This window comes from Copadichromis virginalis, linkage group LG11, assembly GCF_057382275.1.
Source record: "Copadichromis virginalis isolate Kocher_CV1m ecotype Utaka linkage group LG11, C_Virginalis_male_GT1.1, whole genome shotgun sequence".
Lineage (NCBI taxonomy): Eukaryota > Metazoa > Chordata > Actinopteri > Cichliformes > Cichlidae > Copadichromis > Copadichromis virginalis.
Genome location: NC_140628.1, coordinates 20290646 through 20316984, shown reverse-complemented (window position 1 = coordinate 20316984; position 26339 = coordinate 20290646). Strand labels below are relative to the sequence as shown.

At 42.3% G+C, this 26339-nt stretch overlaps 2 protein-coding genes across 5 annotated transcripts in view; one reads left to right on the top strand and one right to left on the bottom strand.

Annotated features, from left to right (window-relative positions):
- Window positions 1–11793, top strand: part of kirrel2 (kirre like nephrin family adhesion molecule 2) — a 34265-nt gene extending 22472 nt beyond the window's left edge. For 2 of the 3 annotated variants that reach the window (XM_085473530.1, XM_085473529.1), the window contains exons 4-15: window positions 1827–1984; window positions 3427–3577; window positions 3718–3823; window positions 4068–4216; window positions 4345–4472; window positions 5676–5802; window positions 6252–6352; window positions 7057–7255; window positions 8079–8198; window positions 8391–8500; window positions 8654–8743; window positions 8860–11793. In XM_085473530.1, coding sequence (XP_085329656.1) covers window positions 1827–1984; window positions 3427–3577; window positions 3718–3823; window positions 4068–4216; window positions 4345–4472; window positions 5676–5802; window positions 6252–6352; window positions 7057–7255; window positions 8079–8198; window positions 8391–8500; window positions 8654–8743; window positions 8860–9351 — 1931 coding nt within the window. In that variant the 3' untranslated portion in view covers window positions 9352–11793. The remainder of the gene's footprint in view (window positions 1–1826; window positions 1985–3426; window positions 3578–3717; window positions 3824–4067; window positions 4217–4344; window positions 4473–5675; window positions 5803–6251; window positions 6353–7056; window positions 7256–8078; window positions 8199–8390; window positions 8501–8653; window positions 8744–8859) is intronic. The other variant, XM_085473531.1, reaches the window with a different exon arrangement.
- Window positions 11637–26339, bottom strand: part of st14 (ST14 transmembrane serine protease matriptase) — a 20815-nt gene continuing 6112 nt past the window's right edge. The window contains exons 2-19 of one of the 2 annotated variants that reach the window (XM_085473527.1): window positions 25018–25162; window positions 24229–24389; window positions 22519–22589; window positions 21967–22136; window positions 21242–21277; window positions 20569–20797; window positions 18922–19061; window positions 18708–18808; window positions 18247–18356; window positions 17268–17398; window positions 16725–16829; window positions 16475–16582; window positions 15982–16095; window positions 15372–15491; window positions 14737–14917; window positions 13812–14080; window positions 13280–13419; window positions 11637–13165 (exon numbers count right to left, since the gene is read on the bottom strand). In XM_085473527.1, the coding sequence (XP_085329653.1) occupies window positions 13004–13165; window positions 13280–13419; window positions 13812–14080; window positions 14737–14917; window positions 15372–15491; window positions 15982–16095; window positions 16475–16582; window positions 16725–16829; window positions 17268–17398; window positions 18247–18356; window positions 18708–18808; window positions 18922–19061; window positions 20569–20797; window positions 21242–21277; window positions 21967–22136; window positions 22519–22589; window positions 24229–24389; window positions 25018–25162 (2493 nt within the window). In that variant the 3' untranslated portion in view covers window positions 11637–13003. The remainder of the gene's footprint in view (window positions 13166–13279; window positions 13420–13811; window positions 14081–14736; window positions 14918–15371; window positions 15492–15981; window positions 16096–16474; window positions 16583–16724; window positions 16830–17267; window positions 17399–18246; window positions 18357–18707; window positions 18809–18921; window positions 19062–20568; window positions 20798–21241; window positions 21278–21966; window positions 22137–22518; window positions 22590–24228; window positions 24390–25017; window positions 25163–26339) is intronic. The other variant, XM_085473528.1, reaches the window with a different exon arrangement.

The window sequence follows — 26339 nt, the reverse complement described above, 5'->3', positions numbered from 1 at the left end:
AGCTTGCAGACAACTACCCTAATAATACATGTTCATCCCCTGAAATGAATCACCTTCAAAACACAACATTAAATGTCTTAAACTTCATAGTTTGTTTGGGTTTGTTTTTTTTCAATCAGCGCTTATAGATAACGTTATCTGTACAGTTTCCAAGTGGAAAACATGCCTTGAAAGCATAATTCAAACCAAATAAGACTCAACCATGAGAAGAAGAGGAAAAAAAAAAGAAACGCCAGCATTCTTAGTCGCGATAATCAAGACTCTCGACGTCTAGGGTAATGTGATTGCTGCAGTCACAAATGACTTGCGTAGTCGCTTGAAAGTCTGCATAGTTAGCACATTTTATAGTGAGCCACAACATTTGTCAACCGCACGGCGGTTTTTACATTAACGTGATGTGAGTGATCTACTTCTTCACACAGACCTTCAGAGGTGGGGTGAGGTGGAGCGGAGTGGGGTAGGGATGGGGGAGTACGGGGAGGAGGAGGAGGGGGGCCGGATCTTTTGGGAATTGGAGTTGACATAGTACTGCTGGCATCTGGTGGCATGAAAAGGAATATCACTCTATAAATTAGCCCTGTCAATTGCCCATAAATGGACCTGCAAGGCAAGCATTTTTCATCAAGAAAGGAAAACTCAAAGGGAACAATTATAGAGATCTGTTGCTGCAGCTTATGTGAACATTTCTCCACAAAGACCCTGCTGTCACTGAATCCATCCGTTGCGTGGAGGTGTCTGTTCAAAGTCACTGAGGCAGAGTGACAAGTAGTGCAGATAGCGCAACAATGGGAGGGCAAATTGAGTGGTAGGTAGAAACATTTCAGTTAAATGAACAGAATCTGAGGACTCACCCGAGCTCATCTGCCCACCTTTATCTGTCTCGTGTCACCGCCAAAAGCTGCGCAGCGTAGCACGAAGCAGTGCGGTCGCCACATGCCCACACACATCCAGAGAGTGTGTGTGGAGGCAGTCATGAAAACTTGATAAAACTGCCTCTTCAACATTAAATGCACTCTCGAAAGACCAAGGCCGACACCGTGGCTGGTGCTTCATGAACATTATGTGCATTTCATAAACACATAAATGAAATCAGATGCATTGCTCATGTTTTTGTGTGGACATGAGGAGGGAGCGTGCGCCTAACTTGTGAGTGTATGTGTGTGTCTGTGTGTGCGTAAATCAATGTGGCCAGATGAGACCAAAGCAATCCTGCACAGTCAAAGGAGTCAACGGTGGGAGTGCAGTCAGGGGAATCGGCATGGAAATTAAAATCACCTAGCACTCGGATTCCATTAGTGTCCGTGCCGCGGCAGCGGAAGGACCTCTGACAATTCAGATACACACAGTGAAATTGGTTCGGTAGAGGGTGCAAGAAAGGCCAGCACAAACCCCATGTTTACGCCTTCCCTTATTGGTTGGGGAGATAGACGCCTTCATCAGGGGTGGCACGCTTGGCTTGACAGTGGTGCGTGCGAAACCATGCAAATAAATGAACAAATAAGCAATTCAGTTGAAACATCACTCTGCAACAGTAAGAGCAAATAGAGCAATAATGCTAGCCCCAAGAAAGGAAATAAATAAGTTTGAGTGTGTGTGTGCTTTTTTTTTCTTTCACCAAATGACAACAGCTCTCGGCCTTTTCTCCTGTCTGAAACTACACCTTGTTAAATAGACACTTGGCAATAAGAAGGTATTGTTATATATTGACGATGGGCTAAGAGCAACAGCAAGCTCAATATCAGTAATGCGTCTTTGCGGTTCTGCGCTCGCCCGGAGCTGCAATGAGTCTTTTTGTCTTGAGCTGTATGTTTGTTTCTGCATTACAGTTCCTCCCTCTGACCCTGTGGTGGAAGGCGGCCCCGTTGTACGTCTCAAGGCCCACACACCGCACAACCTCACCTGCAGAGCCTCGGGAGCCAAACCTGCTGCTGAAATCACCTGGTACAGAGATGGAGAAGTCATGGAAACTGCAATTTATTCCAAGGTACAGTGAGAACAGATCCGTGTTTTGCATTATCAGTCAATCACCACACACCTACACAATATTACAAACTGTAACAGCGGGCAGAAATAAATGCAAAGCTATTCAAAAAACAGAAATATTTTCTCTCGGGGTATAATACTATCTTTTTCCTCATTTCTGTTTGGATGCTTTTTTCTCCATCTATCTTTCACGGTATCTCACACTTTCTTTTTCCATCGCCACCCTTTCCTCACAAGATTTGTTCTCTTACCCTCTGCAGTCCCCCTTCCGCATCCACTCATTCCTGACCCCCACCCCTTCCACCCTAGCTTCTCTCCCCTCCCTACACCACCTCACCCCACACCACCTCAGCCCTCTTCACTCTCTACTCCCTCCCCTTTTTTTGCTCACTAATGCAGCCACACTACAGCATAACTGGAGCATGCCAAAGCTCAGACAGGCATGAGTGTTTCATACAGTAGAGTTTCTGCAAAGAAGAAATCACCCACAACAATTGTAAAAACACAATGGGGATGCGCCAGAGCGTAAACCAGCCGCGGCTGGGAAAGTGTCACATTTTTCATGCTCTCTGACCACGCTAAACGATGCTAAACGCCACATTTAAGGAGGCGAGAGCCCACAGTGAGGAGGGAAGGAAGCGGGCTACAGGGGGAGAGAGAGGAGATGAGATGAGATGTGAGGAATGTGGAGGAGAGGAATAGAAAGGGGTGGAGGGGAGTGAAGACAGAGCAAAGTGTTGTTAATAGCTTTGTGAAAATAAAAAAAAAAGAAAGAACAAGAGAATTTCCAACGTTTAGGAGTGAAACTGGGGGTAGGCTGTGCTCTGTCCAAGTGAGGGCTGGCAACAGGGAGGGATGTGATTTGATCTAGCATAAAAATGCTTTTGGTGTGTCTGGCTTAGAAAATGGAAGACCTGTTCCATTGATCTGGCTGTCCAGGGAAAAGGTTCGGCTCGCCCCTGCTCTTTTCCAATGATGTGTGACACCCCTCCCTCGCTGTCACCAACCAAAAAAAAAAGGACACGCAGGCAGCTCAGCTTTCACTTTCTTTTTTTTGTTGTTTTTTTTCTTATGTATGAGGAAGAGAGGAAGAAAGTGAGAGAGCAGTGAGCCATATCCTCAGAATCTGCACCTTTCCTCACTTAGGCGTATTGATTTCTGTGAGCAGTAAATAGATTTAAAAGATGATGACAAACAAGGAGCGCTGACTGGGAACACTCTCAGAAATGTGGGAACAGCACAATATCCCCTGCTGCATCATAAAATATATGATTTAAGTGCCATGCCAAGGAACAGGATGGCAATTTTTAATGCTTCACGCATGGAAAAAAATAAAATAAGACTGGCAGTGTGTAAATGGTGAAGTCGCTAATGACATGCAACTTTGTTGTGTGACGCTGAGCTGATTTTTACTCACCTCTTCGTTTTTGTCCTTCTTCATAGTCCCTAATGGAGGATAGGAAGAGGGAAACAGCTGTCAGTATGCTTCCAATCATTCCAGAGGACAGTGACTCCGGACGCACCTACACCTGCAGGGTTGTTAACCCAGCTGCCCCTGCTGGACGACAGACATCAGTCACTATCAATGTCCAGCGTGAGTCCAGCATCCACCTGCCTACAAACACTCTGAAATTATCAACGTGCAGCATGCAGTCACCAGTGTTCTGTGGAGACCAATGAATGCTTTTGCAAAGTCATGCATGTCAGTGACATGAATGTTTCTGCTTCTCACAGACCCCCCTTCAGTGACTCTGTCAGTCCAGCCTCAGACTGTAACAGAGGGAGCCAAGGTTCTCTTCATCTGCTCTGCCTCAGCCAATCCTGAAATCACTGGATACAGGTATCTGTCTTTTCTGTGTCCACTCTAAACCTCTGCGTTGCACTGAGACATAAAAGCCTAATAAAATGAATTTTATAAGCTGCAAAAATGTTATAAACTGAGACAAAAAGATGCCAAGTAGACTCCGTGGATTAAATGGGCTGTTTGATTGGCACAAGCCACAAATCGGCTAACAGCCACTTTGATACGCATCGCACCGTTCCTTACCAGAACTAATGGAGCTGTGATCATTCATTTGTTCCAGGTGGTCGAAAGGAGGAGTCCCCATCTCCGAAGCAAATGGGGATAGCCTTGAGGTGACAGTGGACTACTCCTACTTCACAGACCCCGTCTCCTGTGAGGTGTCCAACTCTGTGGGCAGCACCAATGTCAGCACTCTGGTTGATGTCCAGTGTAAGTTTAACTGAAGGCAAACACTGTACGCGGTGTGGTCTGTGTTTTCAGATATTGAAGGTAGAGCAGCTTTTTAAAAAAAGTCTCTTACTGATTCTAACTGGCCGCCTGCATTGCTTCCCTTCTAGTTGGCCCCAGACTGCTGTCGGAGCCGAAGCCCATGACAGTGGATACAGGCATGGATGCAGCCTTCACTTGTGCGTGGACTGGAAACCCTCCTCTGACCCTGGCTTGGACCAAGCAAGGCTCCAGTGTGGTAAGGCAACAACAACAAAAAAAAAAGCCAGTCACCAGCATATTTTCTTGATGCTAAAGCTTCAGCACCACACCTCAGCACCATTCCTCCGGAGAGAAACATTCACACATGGCCTTGAGGCATGAATCCCTCACACTTTTTCCCACACTTCCTTTTTTCAGGCAGAAACTTCAACACCTCCTCTAACCACTCTCCCTGAGGGCTAAAGCCTCTGGCAGAAAACTGCCTGTCCTATGACAGATTCATAGAGCACCATCAGAGCACACGACACGTTGTCACAATCCCGACTTAATCAATCGGTCAATCAATCACTCATTCAAGGGGAGAATCACTACTTGTACTTGTAACTTTTAGAGCAGCATCTCCCGCCTCTCGACAGCACAAAGGCCCAGCTAGGCTTGCGTATCTATCTCCTTAAAGTCAATTTTGCAGGTGGAACAAATGGGACACTTCCACCTTCACGTTACATCATGCTGGTAAAAGTGTTCTAGCGTGCACACCATTAGTGGGGGCATCCCATAGGAGATCTCTCTTGGCAACTAATGTAATTTCTGAAGCTATGCTGGAAAAAGCACCCCCGGTCAAGAATGCTGTGGGATGGCATAAGCAATGCTGTCATCTTAAAGAGAGAATGCTTTCAGCCACACTCAGGGAATGGTGCAGACATTTTTTCTAATCCACCCACTGCCACTGTCCCTCACACAGCCATGAGTAATAGATTAATTGGGTTACTCCATAAGCGTGGTGAAATTAAAAAAAATGTAGAGTGAGAGGGAGATGTGAAGATGGAGGGAGGGAGGAGGATGGCGCGGGGGTAAATGGATTAATCACAGCTTGATGGAATGACAGGATCAATGAGCTAAGGAGTGAGTGAGTGTAGCAGCTCCAAAGGCTAGGGCCCACTCACACATGCTTCGTTCTGTCCCCACTGTTTAATTGCAACAATCTCCACAGCAGCACGGTCACTCAGCGGTGGCTGGAGTGCTTAATGCTGTGATTAAAGCTCTTCACAATGAAATTAAACTCAAACCACCAGCATTTGTTACAATGGTCAGCCCACCTCTGTGCTGCCTGCACAGTGAGTGGGCCACTGATAAAGGTCCCACTTTGCTTTCGCCTGCCTCTTCTGCTCACAACCTTGTTCTTTCTGTCTCTTTCTGTCTCTAACATACTTCTCACTTGTCTCCCTGGATTTCTCACTAGGTGCTCAGTAATGGTAACACCTTGCAGCTGAAGGCTGTTACTCAGGAGGATGCTGGCACATACACCTGCAAGGCCATTGTACCCCGTATTGGAGTTGCAGAAAGAGATGTCACTCTAACTGTAAATGGTGAGAAGTTTCTTAAAGAACAAAAGAAAAAAATAAATCACTTAAGTATGTTTTTTTTTTTTATGTTAAATTTACTCCTCATTACTTTAAAAACCTATATATATATTTTTCTTTTTACTCATTCAGTTGACAACTGCTGTGTCTAGTTACTTGTTTAGTTAAAACATTTTTTTTTAGTATTTTCAATAGTTTCAAACACCAAAGCAGAGTTTTCTCATGAAACATTTCAGAAAAAGAGCAAAGATTACAGAAAAGTCATGAGATTAATACATACCAGATTTATCTTTTGTGCCAATGGATGGGCCTGATATAGGAAATGGTTACTTAGTTATTCATCTATATTTCTATTTCTAACACCACTTTACTGTCTAGTTTTTTTGTATGCTTGCACTTGTACGTCTTTTTTAAAACTCTCTTTATTTCCTTCACTTTCTTTCATCTGCCCACAGGTCCACCTATCATCACAGCAGAGGCCACACAGCACGCTGTCAAACACTCCAAGGGCAAGCTGGAGTGCCGGGTGGGAAGCAGCCCCCCACCTGATAAGATTGTAAGTGATCCTCTTATTTGTGTTGTGTGTTGTCATTCACTAATGCTTATTAGCTCACACACTCAGTTTGTACATACTCCCCCTTCCTTACCCCGCCCACATAAGCAGCATCACTAACATGAGCTTTACCCCTAACCTCACCTCTACACCTTTGCACCAGCACATCTCCACCTCGTTTGCTAAAACAAAACATATACACAGACACTGACCGGAATGATTGTGGAGTTATCGGAGCTGCTGAAAGAATGGCTTCCTGCAGGTTTCAGCCAGACCACATTCAATTAGCGGCCCAAGAGGCATCAGTCGTCTGACCCTGTTGAACTGCTGAATGTACGCTGGGCTGAGAGAGGATAATTAGGGTGCGAGGAGAAGTGAGAGACAGGTGCCCTGCTGGCTCTGTGCTAGACACGGCAAAAAGTAGCCTTGTTTCCCAGTGTAGCTACCTAACCCTCCTTAGGCTTCACCTGTAGGGCAAACGTGGGAGGCAGCTTAAACATGAGTCCGTGAGTTGTGTCAGACACCGAGCACCTCAGAGGTCAGCAGGGAAAAAGCACAAGAGAGAGAGAGAGCCGGCGTTCACACAGCAGCAGGCAGGGATCTAAGGATAAACAGCCGTGCTGGCTTCTGCTTTGCTCACAGGTGAAGGATTCTTTATAGAACAATTCCTTACCCCCTGTTGTCTATTCTCTCACTCTTCTCCACAGGTGTGGACCTTTGGGGACATGAGCCTGTCCTCCGGCTCCTCCGGTCGTTACTCAGTGCAGACAGTAACCAGTGACCACGGAGTCGTGTCGTCTCTGGTGCTATCTGAGACTCTTTCACAAGATTTCCAGCTGCGCTACAACTGCACTGCTTGGAACCGCTTCGGCACAGGCACTGCCCTGGTCACGCTGAAGGAGCAAGGTACACACGGGCCAGAGTAATACTCCTGCACAGGAGTTATAGCGATAGTCTCGGTTCTTGCTGTGAAGATTGGGTAAAAGTAGTGCCCCCGTCTCGTGCTTATCTTAATTATGCTCTTCTAATCGATATGATTTAATCAGCAGATGGCTTCTTTAATGAATATGTTTGCCCCATAACATAGATATTGATTAGGGACAAAATTCAATTAGAGGAAGCCACATGTGTTTGCAGCTGGGATCATAGTCTCTATCAATGTCTTATAGCCAAGCTCAGCATCTCAGGCTGCAGGCCCCTTAAGTGGTTTTAAAATTAAACAGCGGTGGTACGACTCCACTGATGCTAGGGGAAACCTTTGTTGCAGTAGACACCAAAAATGAGGTCCTCGCCAGTAATTTACATCAACGTAGCAGAGCAGGGTCTCCAGAGAAATGGGCAGCGCTATCTCCTGGAATCTCTAATTAGATTACTGTCTATTGCTTCATTGCATGTCAGGCCTTGTTACCCTTCTTTCAGAGAGATTAGAGACAATAGCCAGGCTGTGAGATGCTGGATTGCCCACATGAGCATATGTTACAGTCACTGTGAGAAGATCAGGGCTTACTGCAGATCAATTTATGGGCACTAGAGCATTTTTCAGATTAGCTAGGCAAGAAAAAAAAAAAGAGAATAGAATCTCTTCTGTTCCTTTCATTTGCTCCAATATGCACTTTCCTAGACACTTATGTTCTGCTATCTCTGATTTCATCCCTTCCCCATCTCTTGACAAACCATCGACCCTCACCCTCTTTGCCACGCATTTCTTCTGTTACCATTGTTCTTGCAGAAGCACTGCCGATGTTGATAATTGTAGGTGGGGCAGTAGGTGGCGGCTGTGTCCTGCTCATCTGTGTCATCACTCTGGTCTCCCTCTGCTGCAGGCACACAGGCAAAGGTGAGCTCAACGGTTAGTATGGGCAGGAGGGTCAACAGCCAATTCTTCAAATCGAACATAATAAAGTGCCTGCGAGCTGAAAATTGAAAAGATTATGTTCAATTTTGTGCCGTTTCACCTTGAGTTTGAATAGAAAGCTTCGTGTAAATTGGATTTACAAATCTTCCTCGCAATGTTGAGTGAATCTGTTCTCATTTCCCATAGGCAAAAGATGCACTCGTCTTTCCAAGAGTGACATCAGAGTTCAGATTGTTCACAGCGATCACAATGCTACACGCGGAAACGACGACGAGGAAGATGTCAAAGAACCCATGGTAGGTCTATTTTGTTCAGCTTCTCTGTATGTCAAACATCTCCATGGACTGTGAGAGAGAAATCAGTACTATTATAACGTAATGTTCAGACTTTCTTTTGTTCTTATTCTAGTAAAGTCTTGTTCATCCTAATAATTCTTGGTCTTCCCTCAGGCTCCAAACAGCAGCGAGTCTCCCGGGACATCGCGCACAGAACACAGCGACCTCCTGGAAGAGGAGGAGGACGAAAGATCGGACATCAAGGTAAAACTGAAAAACACTTCCTTGCAGAAACTCTCAAAATAGCAAGCATGCTTTTTTTCCACATGATACTGAACTGAAGTCAAATTGATGTTTTTTTCCCTCTGTTTTTTTCAAAGGATCCTACCAATGGTTACTACAATGTTCGTGGCCACGACGACCGTCATATTCGCGGCAGCGGATTTTCTGAATACGTGCCCAATTCTCGGCCGGTCTACACTCCATCGCAGCTGCCCTCCCCCAGCCCCGTGTACGGTCAGCACGGCACCCAACCCCGTGCCTATGACTTCTCCCACCGATACGCAACCACCACAGTGAGCAGAACCTCATACGAACAGCAGCAAGCTGCCCAGCAGCAGCCTGCCCAGCAGGGGGGAGTTTATCCCACTGACCCCCTCTACAGTGGCACTGCTTACCTACCTGCTACTTATGGCCACGCCTTCACCAGTTATGTTAAGCCTGCTTCCTATGAGAAGGTGGATGCGTACGACCAATCAGATCAGGCCAGCAAGGTCTCGAGCTCATCTCGCTTCTCTTACGCCTCGTCACAAGTGTCCTCCCAGCAGTCCGACTATGGCCGGCCCTCGCAACGTATGCAGACTCATGTCTGATAGGGCCAAAAAAAAAAAAAAGAGTAAAGAAGCAGTGAGTAGATAACTATTTGTCACCACATGTGTGGGCGGACTAACATGAACTTTCTTTACTCGGACAGTCCTGCAAGGATTTGTTAGGACAGTATAAGAAGGGAGGCATGATTTCGGTTATGAATAACCAACCTGCGATGGACGGCAGCATCTACAGTAATGTGAACTTGTAGAGCTAGAAAATTAAGCAGATTGTGATGTTCAAGTCAAGCATATGATGAACATTACAGTGCGATACCTCACTAGGTTGTCTCTACATGATGACCACCCAAACTTGTGGAGATGTTCTGCGAGTTTGTGGGCCAACCAGAAAATAAATCAAATGCATCCCTTAAATTTGGGTGGCCAAAACGACTGGGGTAGCTGTTTACCTGCATTCCAGAGTTTACTTTGTGTCAACACTAATTGTAAACATAACCTCGTAAATACTTTGAAAGAAGACAGTACGAGCTAACACGTACAGTATTTGAGGGGGGGGGTAAAAAGGTGTGAAGAACCTTTGTTGTCTGTCATTTTGATGTTTTCGTTGGCATGCGAAAGGAATTGTAAGCACATTTGTGTCTCTATCATCTACAAATGACTGAGCTATCCACAGAGACAGACATGAACTATTCTGCACAACAGGCTAGCTGCACTAACCAACAAGTGCTACAGGCACTCTATTGTAAGTGGAATACATCTGGACTGACCTGTGTTTCTGGAGCCTCTCGTGATAACCTTAACACGTTGGACACAAAGTGTTGTCTGCCAGTGGGGAGAGAAGAATGTGCATATTGCCTTCGTTTTAATGGAGGACTCTATGTTGTACTGACACGGACGAGTTAAGGCAGTGAAAACCCAAAGATGGTAACAAATTGTATAGGTAATAAAAATAGGGGCTGATGTTGAAAACTGTTGATCTACCCCTGCATCGTTTCCTGCTGTACTTTCTGATTGTAAAATCAAGGAGTAGGAACCAGAACAATCAAAAGTGGTCTTTTTTTTTTTTTTTTTTTTGGAAAATGGTGGCAATCTTGAACTTGAAATAAACTTGAACGCAGAATCAACTTTGGCAGGCTTAGGTGGGGTAAGATGTGGAAGGCGGTCCTGACGGGGGACCACCCGCTCTCAAGTTTTACAACTCAACTCAATCAAATCGTCTCGCTATGTTTACAAGAAACAGTACTACCCTGAAACTGAGTATCTGTACAAATGGCTAAGTCCATACTTTCTCTCTGTTGCATGCAAATGATGTGTCTAGTGAAACTCTTCAGCGTTTATATTCATGTCCATTTCATGTTCGAGACATCGGTTACTGCACCTGACCCGGCCGCATTCCACTTCCTGGGCGTTTTTGGTGTGGACGCTTGTACTGCCATTTGTCTAAAAATATAAAGAAAGAAATGAAACGTTCCCAGGCAGCCTAATGAGAGAACAAATGTCACTTAAAGTGAGGAGGCAAACATCATCGCTTGTCTTTATTTTTCTATTTTGTATACGCCTTAAAGTACAGCGTGTAAGCTGCTCTACTGTAAAGTATCTTTATATACATATGTATCTATCTCAGTTTATTTTATTTGGTATTCACACATTTTCTTGTCTGAGTTGTTCATCATTCCTCTGAATGCAGTTACCATGCTTTGGAACACAACTAATTGCCATTTTGTTTGTTCATTCTTTTAATATTGTATTAAGAATTTTATTTGCTAAAAAAAAAAAAAAAAGAGCTATTGTTGCTTGTACCTTTGTACACATATTTATATTTAAATAAAACCATTTCCGATAAAGAACACGGCTCGTGTGAATCCTCTGAGTTAATCAGTCTGGTGAGCTGCTTCATTGGGCATGGGGAACAGTGAAAAACAAAGCCTCCCATGTAGCAAAAATGATGAATACATAAATTAGCAGCACTGTCTATGTTGATTTTCCTATTCCCCCAGTGGTGTGCTGCTTTTAATGAAGACAGATGAGATAGTGGAACCCCCACTGTATGTGTATCCACCTCCTGAAGCCAACGCGCCTATCTCGAAGGGTAACAGGATAGAGCTGCGACAAAGGTAGGTATTATTTGACAATATGAGTTCGCCCTGTCACCTTTGTTCCCCAGGTAGGCCCGCTGCTCACGACAGGGAGGAGAAGAACACGCTCATTACAAGTCTACTGTGAGAAGGGACAAAGTCTCACAAGGCCTGCATTCATTATGCACAACATAATACAAAACAAGGCCCCATCAAAGACAAATGATACAGGTAATGTAATTAGGTGCAGAGGAATCAGATAAAAGATGTTTATTATCATGACTCATATAAAAATAGATACAAACGCACACACACACACAGAATAAAAGGTCCATTATCCAAGTCACAGTTTGTATACAATGCTTATGAAAATATCTTCTAAAATTTGTAGCCTCTCCCAACTTTCTACATACATATTTTGAAAAGAAAAAAAATACACATTAACATATGTATATAACCCTGCCAATTGTTTATTCTAATATTTCCTCCCCTTCAATAAATAATCCTTGGAAAATTCTAGTTCTTATCCTGAGTGTAACAGTTGCGTTAGAATAAACCATCGGGTCAGATATGTTGCTTAAGGTGAAGTTGGGTCGTGATCAAACAGAGGAAGCTCTCACGGTGAAGAATGGATTGCATTGCTCTTGCAACTAGTGAAAACCGCACTGATTTACACTCAGGCTGTGTGATTGAAGACCCCAGTCGCCCTGAGCTTAATTGCAGACATGTGCAAAAGCCAGCAAGACCTAAACACCACCCTCTGCCCTTCTCTTGAGTATGAGATTTTGCCTAATCATTCACCGGCAGGGCCCTCTATAAATAACAAAAACTGATCTGGGTTGCTACAACTTTTTATGAATCACTCCAGTCTAACTCTTCAATGCTCATGCTAGTGTTTTTCCTATTTTCAGACTGCTGACTACAAACCGGTGTACTTTATTGCTGGCCATTTTCCAAAGCAAACTGTGGGCTTTTAGATTGATTACTGCATTTTCTACCTTCAAGGCAGTTTTTGGTTTTCATTCATTTTAGTAGGATATGAAAATTCCCCTACCTGGATTTTTGTTCTTGTGTTATTTGTTTTTATTGTAGCTATTGTTTTTTTGTTTTTAAAGAAACTTCTGCCATTACATAAAACCATAAATTTATAGCCACTTACCGCATGAGCTTACTGGCAATATTTACTGCAGCAAGAGGATGAAAACATCTCACAAAAGAGAAAAAAAAAAAAAAAAAAAAAAAAAAATCACATTAAAAACTTTAAAATACAACCACTTTCCAGAGTATGATAATGTACTCAGAAACACTCTGAATCCCTTAAAACAGTCACACTGGACAAAAAGAGTGAAAAAAATAATTCACAAACTATATATTTCATATTTCTCTCTGTATTTACCGCTTAAAGAGGTCATGAATTGATGGGGGTAACTATGCTCATTGTGCTAAAGATCGTCTTTAAAAATTACATAAAATACCATGCCTGAAGTCAAGTAGCTGATGCGAGTAGCTTTGTTCTGATCAGAATAACATGTTTAGTCTGATGGGTTTTTTTTTAAAGCACTGATGACCTTGAGCAACAGGAAGGGTTAACTCTGCAACCCAGCCTGTTCCCCACACAAACATCAAATATTTGTCTCCTGTTTAATCCATTCTCTGAGCTTGGTGACGCGCGTGTAGACACCAGGCTTGTTCCGACGAGCGCAGCCCTCTCCCCAGCTCACAATGCCCGCCTGGAACCACTTCCCGCTCTCTTCGAAGCACACCAGGGGGCCTCCAGAGTCACCCTGGTGATCACGGTTGGAGGAGAATGGTTGTTAGACTGCATTTGGATGCGATCTGCCCACATCAACAAATTGGGTTTTTTTCCATGCCTTTAGGAAATGTGCACACAATCTCACCTGGCATGCGTCAACTCCTCCAGACAAGTATCCACTGCAGAGCATCCTGGAGGTGACTTGGCCTTCTGTGACCACGTCACACACGGAGTCATTGATGATTTTCACTAATGCTTTCTGTAAAATCTGTGCAGCTTGACCTGCTAGAGTACGACAAAGGGATCAGTACTGTGTCACATGACCTTGCCTTCCAGTGCTGTCATAAAAAAGGTATAAACCAATGACTGTTTTCTACAGTAACTGGTTAACGGGGTAGATTAATGTTAGCTAATGAAGGTTTAAGAGGTGACACAGGAGAGCCGGTGTCTGTGTTAATACATGTATAGGGAATAAAGTAGATTAGAGAAAGGGATACAGGAAGAAGTGCAAGAGGAGTATGTCGTGATTGGAGAGATTAGGAAACGGTATGGACAGTGAATGGAATGTAAAGAACAGAGTGGGTCACCAAAAAATAAATACATAAATGATTTTTTTTTTTAAATTAAATTTAAAATGACTACAGTTGTTCAGAGAATCACCATTACACTTATAATACCTCCTTCTCGGAGAGCGCCCCAGCCTGTGACCCAGCAGGACATGCCTGCTGGGAAAACATGGGAGGAATCGGGTAGGCAGATGGGTTGTATGGTTTTGGCAAATTGCAGAGGTTCACTGAGCTCCAGCAGAGCAATGTCATAGTCAAATGTCATTTGATTGTAAAGCGGGTGGGGGATGATTCTCTTCAATTTGCGGGACTGCACGTTGTCATGGCTGTATTGGTTCTGCATGCCACTGTAGGACAGCCAGCTGGATGGATTGTTGCTCCTGCGGTAGTACAGTATCATGGAGGAAAGTTTGACATTTTTATATATTTAGGTATAAAATAGGGAAGAAATATGAGTAAGCATGGCATAATCTAATGTAATCCATTACAACAGCCCTGCAACAACATTTAAGACTTTAATCACTGCTGTTGGTTCTGTCAGCTCGACCAAAATAAATAAATTTAAAAAAAAAAAAGTCTTGAACTGAAAGCAAAAAACATCTCACATTTTTTGGTGTCACACAAAAATGACCAGACCTGTCTTACACGCTAAACAAAAACTTTTTATTTAAAACTTCACAAATGCAGCTCCTGCTACACTCATGCTTAGTTTTGCATTTAACTTTTAGATTGGATTAAGAAATTATTCAAAAAATAAAATGTGTAGAACTGTTAGGAATACTAAATGCTTTGTATGGCAAATATGTGAAAATAAACCCATCTCAAGCTCAGTCATAATTCAATTGTCTCAGTCTGAACAGTATGCTTAGTGCACCACCTATAGGGCACTCTGATTAAAACATTCCCAGGATACCACCACCACCACCAAGATTCCTTCTGCAATTTTTTGCCGAACTCTGGGTTTTTTTCTGCACACTTTGTATGTTACACAGAGAGAACTACAGTTGTGTATGAGTGCTACGGATCTGTGACTTACTCTGAGTTGCTGGTGACAAAACAGTGAGCGGCCGAAAGAAGCCACGTGTTAGAGATGATTGAGGCACCACAAGTCGGTCCGTGGGTTGAGAAGTGAAGGCTAACCTGCCAAGGCCACTCCCCTAGCTCAGCATTCTGCCCTCCTACGATGCGATTCAGCTTGTAAGGCCTGGTGCCACAATCTGTAATTTGACAGAAAATATAACAGAGGCAGAGAGGAAGCAAGAGAGAAAAATCAGAAACTGAGATTAAGTTAAAGCCATCATGATGCCAAACCTGGCTTCAAATGTAATAATGACTCTTTGGAATCTTAATAAAAGGCATACATGCGTATTAGCCGATCCAAAAAACAAAACAAAAAAGAAAAGAAATTAAATTAATAAATACAGACAAAGCCTGAGGCTGAAATGTAGGTAAAAAAAACCCCAAAAAAGTTCAGAGATAACAAGAGCTGCTTTCAAAGAATGAAATAAAAGCAGTCGAGGCCTGGGGCTCTTTTCTAACAGACAGCCAACATGCAGCTCAGCCCAGCCTCTCCAATCTAACCTGAATGGCAGTGAAGAGATTAGGACCACTCACAGCAATTTTTAAAAACCCAAATCTCGCAAGGGGTGAAGCAATTAAAGCACGTCTTACCACAAATGGTCTCATCCGAGTTATCAGAGCAGTCCTGGACGCGGTCACATTCGGCATTCACCTTGTTGATACAAACTCCGCTCTTACACTTGAAGCTATAGTCAGTGCATATACTCGTATCTGTAGTGGGGTGGAGACACGTCCCAAAATCAAAACACGCTTTAACCAGTAAAACAGTATGCAATCAGAGAGGCTTCAAAGTGACGCTTGAATACACAATGCAGAGTGATTGAGGAGCTGATTGCATTGATTGGACATATTGATTGGGGTTCAGGTCTAATATCCCTCTTTATTCACAGAAGTGAGAATCAAAAGGAAACGCAAGGGTGCCCCCTGTGTGTGTCTGAGTGAGCGAAAGGGAAGCTGATAAAGAGCGAAGTACAGAGTAGGAGGGAATGAAACAAAAAGAAACACAAAGCTAACATAAAATGTTTCGGGTTAAGAATCAGGTCTTCAGAGAAACGTCTTTGTTAAACTGCTATAACTGCTGAGCTGTGGATCAAGGTTCATTATTTAATGGTTTGTGTAAGATGCTTAAAAACAAACAACCCAAATAAATCATTAATGTTGGCGGGATTTTTAAGGGAAGAGAATAACAGAAGACACTCACCAGTTTTACAACCAACCTCATCGCTCCCATCTTTGCAGTCTTGCTTATCATCACACTGAACACTCTGTGGCAGACAAACCCCGTTCCCACAATGGAACTCATTTTGGGCACAACCTTGAGGCAATAGAACACAAGGTGAAGAAATTGCAATAAAATTTTAAAATAAATAAATAAAAAAAAACTTGAACAAAAGACAATCCAATGAGTTCTAGAAGGACATTAGTGGTGCAGCCACAGGAGCCATTAAAATCTGCCTCCAGAGTTCTCGCATGTATTGTATATGATTAAGCATCTGACAGGACGCTGAGCAGACTGGGCAAGGCTTCAAACAAACTCCATTCTAGATAGAATAATGAGCGTACACAGCCAAGTCGTCACTGGCCGTAGTAGTAGGGGTGATGGACTTTTAATGTTAACACAATTAGCACAGCAAATAGGCTAAATAGGGTTTTTGCATTTCCTGAACAGTCCTCTAAGAGGTGGGAATACTTACCGCATATTTTCTCATCACTTCCATCCCCACAGTCGTTGACATGATCACACACCCAGAGTTTCGGTTTACACATGCCATTACTGCAAGCGAACTGGTCCTTATCGCAATCTGAAACAACAGAAATTTCAACAATTCATCTTAAGAAGATGTATACATGAATGATTGGGAAATTCACAAATAAGGATGCCAAAAGAAGTAGTTCTGAGGAATAAAGGTAGGAAAAGCGGGGCAGGGATAAAGGCGAACTTACTGCACTGCCTCTCATCGCTCATGTCACCACAGTCGTTCCAGCCATCACACTTCAATTTCTGGTCGATGCACAGGCCATTGGTGCAGGCAAACCGGTCAGGGCAAGCTTATCCCATAACACATAGAAAACATGGGTGGGTGGGGGGGTATAGTGACAAATTGAGCAAAACAGAGTTATGCATTTTCACAAGACGAGTCATGCTGCCAATGCTTGCCCCTGTTGATCAGAGCAATTATAAATTCATTTTAGTCAAACTTGGAGACAACAAAGAGTGGAGAGTATTGAAAGTGACGTGCTCCTGACTGACAGTGACAAATAAAAGGGAGTCAGTAAATAAGCTCTTCAGTGATTAGACTCGCTCTTGAGTTTCCCTGCCACAGATGAGAAAGCATCAACAATGAACAGCTCCGTTTGACTACCAGTCAGTTACCATCTAACAACATGGTTACTGTGCAGTCTCACAGCCGTCACCATCACTTTGTGACAGACATTTCACTCATAACACAACATGTTGTGTAAATTTAGTTGAGAGACAAGACTTACGGTTTGAAGGATCATAGGAACTGTACTCTGCACTGAAGCCTTTGTCAGTGTGAGACCTATCAGAGTGGAAATTAACCACTAGAACGTTGGTGTCAGAGGTCAAAGACAGCGATGCAACTTCTCCACAATACCTGGAACACAAAAGCAAAATTCAGTTTAAGTTTTGGATAGGGTTATGGCAGCTTTGGTGAAAAAGTAATTGCTCAGATTCTGAAGAGGCAGCACAAGACAGAAAAGTTGTAAACAAACCAGTTTACTGTAAATAAACAAGGAAAATACACAAGGCAGTCAAAGCAGACCAGGAAGTAAGGAAACAGCTTTGTTAACAGATATATACATATGCGTAGATATAGTACATATATCAGCCAACATTAGTATTAACCTGACTGGTATTGGCCTATTAGCAAATAAAATTACTTCTCCACGACCATCACTGTTAATCACTGATCACAAAATCTCATAGGTTTGAAATTATAGGAACAAAACAGCACATGGACAAATTGACCTTCTATATGCCATGAAGGAATCCCAGAAAGGCTTTTTTTTTGAAAAACATATTTAGCTGATATTTTTAGATGAAAATACTGCCAATAATTACAACTCCTGCAACTAAAAATGAAAAATACCACATTTCATATGGGACGTAAAACCAACTGTTGTGGATGAAAGTCGCATGTTGGATCCCATCCTCCAATACAACCTCATCTTTATTAGGTTCTTATCTCTCCTCACGTGATAAAGCTATAAAAACCACATGATTCTAACTGGTCAGAGGTAATTATGCTATTGGTGCATCATGATGTCATAGGTTGATAGGATACACACCAAATGTGAACCTGTTAATACCACATTTTAGTTTTCACATTCTAATAATATTTCGCTGTGGCCTTGGCACAATGAGGAAAAGACAGAAACAAAAAGGTATCAGAATCAACTTTGTGTTATTTTGGACATCAATATGAGGAACTGAATATCTTACTTGTTTCCCATAATTTCCACATAGTCTTTGTGACATAAACGCGTGTCCACTCCAGGCTCTTTCATGCGAAACATGGTGAACCTCAGCCGTACTTTGCTCCCAGAAGCGACCTGTAATACAAAAGAATAGCTGATTGTCTTTTTTTTTTTTTTCCTCCCTTCACACACAGAACTAAGATACACACCAAGCCACAGCTATCATGGAACTGAGCGCGCGCACACGCACACACTACATGCACACCAACAAACTCAACCGAACACACAAAACACTGCAGCCCAGCTAGAACTGCAGTAGAAACAGCAGTCTGACAGATGAAGATAGAAGAGGTACTGAGCAGTAGTGCTGCCTCAGCATCTCTCTCATGGCAGGCTAAGCATGGTGAAGGAGGAGGAGCAGGGGGTGTGTGGGGGGGTAAAGGTTCAAGCAGAGGAGGGGCTGGGGAAAGGCAGAGTGGTACATACCGTGATGGTCCACTTGCAGTCTTTAGCAGGAGGATAAAAGCTTGGGTAAAGTGGGGAAGTGAAGTTTCCCTGTTTTTGAGAAAGGCTGCCACCACACGTAACTGAAATGAACATGTCATACATTTAGATTCTTACAGAACATACTGGAGTTTGTCATGGATTTACGTGTAAAGGTAACATCTTGGCACATCTAGATGCATGTCTGCTTTTTTACCATCAGCCTTGGGGATCACACTGTACGCAGCTTGGAAGCCAGGCTTCTGAGCATCAGTCTCAGCTATAAAGTTAATCAGCATGATGTTGTTAGATGACACAACCTCCAGAGGGTTAGAAGGAGGCCTCTGACCACACTTCCTGTGAACCAAGGAGAAGCGGTAAAGCAGCAAGGTAAACAAAATTGATTATGATTATGGAAACCAAAAAACAGTCTGAAAACAGGAAAGACAACCATGAAGCCAAGTCATGTGTCTGATGCATTTACTGACTGGAGATTACGTGCTCCAACTAAGAGAGGGCAAACGTAACTGTATGCATTTTTAGCCAGAAGCACTAAAACACCGATACAGCAAACAGATTTAAAATGCTTCATAGAAAAAAATAATAATAATAATTTGAGAAGAAATCAATAGATAAGCAGAGGGAAGTGGAGAAAGAGAAAATGAAGCAGAGAGATGGACAGAAATTGCTTAGGCCGACTTTCAAAGTCAAACAATGGGAACATTAGCAAAAAAGTTTTAGCATGGCTCTGCTGGCAGCAGAGCCACGGAGGTGTGAATGACGCTGCAAGAGCAGCAATACATCTACCCTCAGTAGAATAATGTCATTACAGAGTATTATATTATGGCTCTCATAAACCTCATGTCACCTTGGATAAAGCTGATCACTCAATAGTATTATAAAAATTGTATGCATCACTTGGTAACACGCATGTGTTTGGCAGTGGTTTCTGGGTTTGAAATTGCCTGCAGCTACAACTGATGTTGCATTCAGGAGCTTGTAGTTTCAGAATCATATCCATCCCACTGATCACAAAGTGCAATTACAGACAGTGCTGTAGCAGGATTCAGGGTGGCACCTTTCACACGTTTGAAAGGAGAGGTCCCTTTTGAGCCAACTCAATCTCACCAAGGTCTCAGAAGTTGACAATAAACGGGACATATAGCACTAAAGGCTTTCAGAGCCCCCAAAAAATGTAATCAAAAATCCAGTGAAAGGATTGGAGTGGAACATGTTCCACCTACATCAAGAAAATATTTGTTCAGATATCCTTTTGCAACCTTTAAGTCAAACATAAAGTAACCAGTTCTCTTCTGTGAATCTCTTTGATCTTCGGGACTAAAAAGACAAATGTTGGTAGAAATCCTCTTACCAAGGTTTGCAGCAATACTACAGTTTACCTGATGTACTGTAGAAACAAAAGCTCAATTAACTGGTTTACTTTTTGTCACCTTATCTCTATTAGTCATGACATAATGTGGTCCTGAAGATACACAGCATAGTGGGAACTACTACAAACGCAGTTTTTGGTAGTTTAGCAGGCAAATACACAGGTGTGTCTGTGGAAAAATGCACAGCAGACCTCTATGAAAAGTGCACAATTGACCACCTTTTATACTAATGGGCTGAAAAGCCAACATGTTGATAGGTGTTATGGCTTATTTGATATCATACTCGATATTTGATCACATTTTTTGTATTTTTTTAAATAATGGAATTTCTTTCACAGGGAATACGGCAGTAACAACAAAAAGACATTTAGCTAGTAAATGGCATAGTGGTATTATCCTTTAATTTCCTTTAATAAAGAATCATTATTCATACTCCTACCACAAGCCTTCTGGATATTTACACCACTACTTACTTTGTAATGGCCTGAGAATCGTCTGGACTCAAAGAGTCATAGATGTAGACAAAGTCGTCTGAGCAGTCATCCTCAATGTAGAAATAAAGGAAATTGACAACTATAACGTTTTCCTCCGAGGCTCGGATTTGCCACTGACACCGTGACTTGGGGGGGTAGCCCGTGGGGTACCCTGGAGATGAAAAATTCTGGGGATTTGTGTCAGCTTCCAGACGGTAGAAACAATCATCTGTGAATGAGAACACTGGTTAAATCAGAGTGTGCAGGGACATGTGGCACTAGGAAACAGCCAAAAGAAAACATAATCATCATCATGGCCTGTAGTGACTTTGTAAAACACATTTACACAAATATTGTAAATAAATGAATAGACTTTTGCCTGAAGAAATAAGTCATCAGTAGTTAGTTCTATACCGTCACTTGATGTTAACGTGAGGACGGCAATTACGGTAATGCAAAATAATACATCTGAACGTTAGAACCCATCAGACGGAGTCAAAGAAAAGTGTCTCACTCTTGCCTGATACTCAGTTCTCAATCTCTGACTATAGCAGCAGCACATGTACAGTACAGGATAGACCAGTCATTCGTTACAGACTGGCAGGAGCGTGAGCATCAAGCCAGCTGGAAAATTACAACTGCGAGTGATTGAAATGGGACATGCAGTACTCACTGGCTCTTGGGTCCCTGGCCATACGAGAATCCGTGACTAGAGACAGAGAGAGGGGGTGGGTGACAGAGAAACAGAAGGAAAGGTAAGAATGGGTCACTAAAGTTGGGAGGCTGATAGAATTTGATGCATGAGCCTAAAATATTTGGGTTGCACATTTTCTGTTCCATTTCCCTGCGGTTAAGGGAACCGGTGATGGTGTGTAGCTCTTTCTGCTCCATCTCACCTTGCCCTACAGCAGCAACTCATACATCTCTGTCTAACTATCTGGGACAGCAACATCAAATCATACCCACAGAAATCATTTTAAAAGGAGGACCGAAACCACTGAGTCACAGGGCCAACACTTGGCTGGTGGCCAGGATGTGGACAAATGCAACGTGAATGCTGAGAAGACAGAAGGAAGAAAAATGGCTGTCTCGAGTGAGGCCAGGCCCCAGCTAATATCATTAGAGGATCCAAACAGCATAAAATGTGCAATCTCAGATGCAGCACAAGCTGAGAGGTCTGGCTTATCAGTTATCATCTTATCAGCACAACTCAAAGCAAGCCCCTGTAATATAAATACAAAGCACACAGAATACCAATTTGGAAAGCATACAACAATAACGCTATTCTGATCTGCATTCACAAAGCTTTATCTTTCTTGATTTTTAAAAATCAAATACTAAAACCAACTAGGGCAATACGTCTTGTGACCCCCCCCACCAGACCCTGGTGTTACATACGTGAGGCAGTGACTTGACTGATCTTGACATCAGGGGCACTTGCCGAGCGGCTTTGCCTAATGCCACTCTCCAGTGCATCCAAGATCCGCTCCTCTGAAACGTCCGGTATCATCTCCAGGTCGCTGTGTGGAATGTTGAACTGAGACCAGTAGTAGGCTTTCACGCCCTCGCTGGTGTAAGCAGACAAATGGAAATGGAATCAAAGAAACAGACTTGAGCATTCAAGAGGTCACAAAAACCTAAACAGCTAAATACCAAAAGCTAAAATAGCTAATATTATTAGTTACTGCTACTAGCCACTGATTCATATATTACTACTGTGGAATACTACAAGCATAGCTCCAGGCGGTATTAACCAATTAGACCACATTGAATCCTGTAATGCTAGCAAAAACAAAAACCTCTGTGCAAAACAATCATTTTCTTCCTTCAAGATTTAGTGCATCTTTTTTTCTTTTTTGGACATCAAACCTAAACAAGCACTGTAGCGGACTGTTCACTACTAAAAAAAAATAAAAAAAAAAATAGAAGAACTCAGGATCACAACAGTACCTGAATGCAGTGACTACAGATTTGGTGTAGTATTTTTCAAGGATTGGATCTCTCTTTAAATAGTTCCCCAGCTGTGGAGAGACAATGTATTCCACTTAATATTCATAAGATCTCTGCATGTGTTCATACTCAACATATAAATAGCATAGTAGTTAGTATAATAGTTAGTGATAAGAGCTGAAACAAAAGCTTAATTTGCCTTCTTTTTATAAATTATATGTGACTGAAAGCAGCACAAAGACAGACCAGAAATATTTTGGTCTTTCTGAAAACTACAGTCATTTTTTTTAAAAACGAATCAGAAGGTTTTTGGTTCAATCCCTGGCTGCGCCCAGTCTGTGTGCCAAATAACCTAGGGTGAGATACTTTTCCCAAGTTTCTCTCCGATCCACCCATCGGCGTATGAATGTATGCGATGTTAGACAGAAAGCACTTACTCAGGAAAAAGCATAGAAAAAAGTGCTTGTATGAATTGGTGTGAATGGCTGAATGAGGCAAGTTGTATAAAGCGCTTTGAGTGCTCAGGTAGAGTAGAAAAGTGCTATATAAGTATAGGTCCATTTACCGTTTTGAATCAGATACTGAAAAAAAAACATGCTAGAAAGTTAAGCTGAAAAAATGTCTAGTGGAGGATTTCACATCTATTAGAGCTTAATCATTATTTATTTATCTATTTTAACAGCAGACTGGAGTTTTTTAGAAGCAAGAATGGGGAGAAAAATTAGTTCAACAAAACCAAAAACCAGACTTGATTAAGTAGCGAAAATGACTTGGGTCAGAAAAACGCTGCATTCTCCAAGTCAGAGCTCATTTAAGATGGACTGAAGGGAAGTGGAATTGCACAGACAAATCAAAATTGGGGAATTTTTCTTGAAGTACCTGTACACAACATCATGTAATATTTTTCAGTAGACTGAAACTAAAACAAAGGGAGGCTCTGAACAGCTGGAATCCAATATCAAGCAAGAATTAGCAAACACTTGCTTTCTAAACTACAGCATCCTCAGGACACTCGGTGTGCTGGTAAAAAGAGAGATGATGCAATACAGTGGTAAATGTGATTGGGTATCTTTAAAAAACAAAAACAAAACATGTTGCTTGCATCAAATTCAAAATGTGTGTAGATTTTCTTAAATATTCTTACTTACAGCATGCAATGCTGTCTTTGTTCTTGTTTTTAGATTAAATATAAGGGTTCAGTGATATGGAAATGAGTGCATTATATATTGTCTAGATTTTACTCGGCATCCTTTCCAACTTTTTTTGGAAGCAGGGGTGCGCATCGCAAAGCTTTCATCCAATTGTCTAGTCATCTAATATTCTTGTCCAGCACTTCCACTCTAATTCTCATCTAACACCCTCACTTATGTAGCTTTCAGTGAGCAAGTGTGCGCTTGATGGGTTTGAGGGAGGGCTTTTTGTTATCAACATTCTCCTAAGTGGTGCTACAAACATCTCCACTGCCTCCAATAATAGGAGATGCTGTTGAGGGAATTACTCAGGGAATGCACGGAGTTTTATTCCACCCACACAAATGTGCCCTTTAGCGCTTTCTGTGCACTGGGATGGACATATTTAAAAAAGCATTTCCTCAATGGCAAACAACATTCAGTGCTAATCCTTAAGAAGAGCACTCAAAACTCTGCTCTAAATAGTTAACAATAACAATGCACATGACAGAAAGGGAACAAAACAGGGTGTCAGACTTACAACTGTCTCCAATTTTTCTGCCAGAGCCTGGAATTCTGGGCTGTTGGTGTCCTCCAGGTTTTGGTCATAAGGTTGATTAACCAGCGTCATACGCCCGCTAAAAACCGGTACTGATTGACGGAGCTGCTTACTGAGGGCGGCATCTGAATCAGCATCTTTAACTTGGAAGAGAAGCAGATGAGAGTTAAGTGTTTGATCAACAAAATGGGATGAGATGGTTGCTTCTGATGAAAGGGGAAAGTTTTCAACAGGCCTTCAAGCACAAGCTGAGACTGTACAGTGCAATCTTATGCTGTGACGACAGTTTGCTTCTCAGGCCAATTAAAACAGTCAGTTAAATCAAGACGGTGTTTATCAAGACTTCAGAAGCCTTTTTATCAGGCTCCGTATGTGTAAATGACAAGAAAGCTGCGCCATGGTCTCTGTGACATTTTTCTCCTTTGCGTTATTAAAAAGAACGTCAGAGCTGTCAAACAGGCTAACACTAATGGGAAATTACAAAACCCAAACAAGCCACTCTTGCACTCACATTCAAAGAGCTGTGCTTTCACAGCAAGTGTAAATGATCTACTTCTCTGTTTATCATGCTCTAAAAGGTTTGGCAGTAAGCAATGTTAACAATGCAACTATCCATTTACATTCTGTCAAAGACAACTCTGATTTTCGGACAGATCGTCTGCACACAATGTCCAGCAATTGTCTTCATCTTGAATTTATCAAGCATTTCAAAGCACGCACGCCAAGCACCCACCCTGGACAGCATATTCAAAGAAAGCTTTTAATACTCACAGACAAAAAACCAAATGAGGAAAGCTGCGACGGCTGAAAGGATGAGAAGTGCCACAACAACACCAATCACGATGCCAGTCTTGCTCTTTGGTGGTGCCTTCTCTTTTTGGGTTAAAAAGTCGATCCGCTCATGTTTGCTGTGACCCTGATGCAGAAAGAGAACAAAAAACACAGTGAGCAAACAGAAAGGAAGCCACATTGTCAGTGCAGACAACATTTACACCGCGAGCTACAGAGAAATATTTAGTTTTTCCTAAACCTTCCTAAATAGTGACCAAAATTCACCGGTAAGAAGTGGGTCTTTAAAACAGACTGTAGAGAAGATGGGCATAGCCTCTGGGTCTGAAAAATGAAGCCAATGTATCCTAATGGCCAGCTAGTTCTCTCTGGTCAGCAGTATAGAAATCTATTAGAGAATTAGTGTACTGCTCATTTGATTGATACTTTAATAAAGGTTTTCCTAATTAGCTTATGGTCTTTATTGTTAGTTAGTTTCATAAAAACTACTTGTTGACATTATAAATAATGGTGCCATTTAGAGGATGATGTCATTTAGGGTGTGGCACTGTGTGTAGTGCCTATAGTGTTTAATGGTAGATTTTTGTCTGCACAAGTCAAATCTCTGTATGTAATGTACAGACTACCATGATCAATACATGTTTTTGACTTTTGCGTGGAGTGGTATTGTGGTGGGGCATGGCCTGCAGTGCCGTGCAGGGAAGGCGGACGCACCTGCACGGAACTGGGTCCTGCAGTATTGTTGTTGTCGTCCGTGTGTGCGGCTGGCAGCGAGAGAGAGCTGCAGCCAACTGTGTGTATACAGCAAATAAACGATGCTGCAAAGCATGAAGGTGCACCCAGGTCTGCTGTGGGTTTGTTATGGGTACAAATTATTTTTGCCTCTCGCTATTATCTTCTCCATCTATGGTTCAAACCTACCATTTCTATGAAATTTTGAAATGTAGATTCAAAGTGATTTTTATACTTTTAATTACAGAAACAACTTTGCAAACTCATTATTCCCACAACAGAAGTGAAAAGCACATCTGTGAGTTCTTCAAGCTTTACTTTTTAAACTTCACATGTTTCATTGGCTGTCATGAAGAAATGAGCTCCCTGTATACAAGGTAGAAAAAACTGTTTTATTCCAAGTAATATGTTGCTGCAATGCAGCAGTTACGTGTGTTGTGAAACACTTTGGACTACTTTCCAGGAGTGACAAATTCAGACAGGTGACTTGTTTTTACACAACACTGACAAAACCAGTTTAGTAACTGTGCCTTTTTTATTCACGCAGCAGCACACACGCTTACATTCAGAAA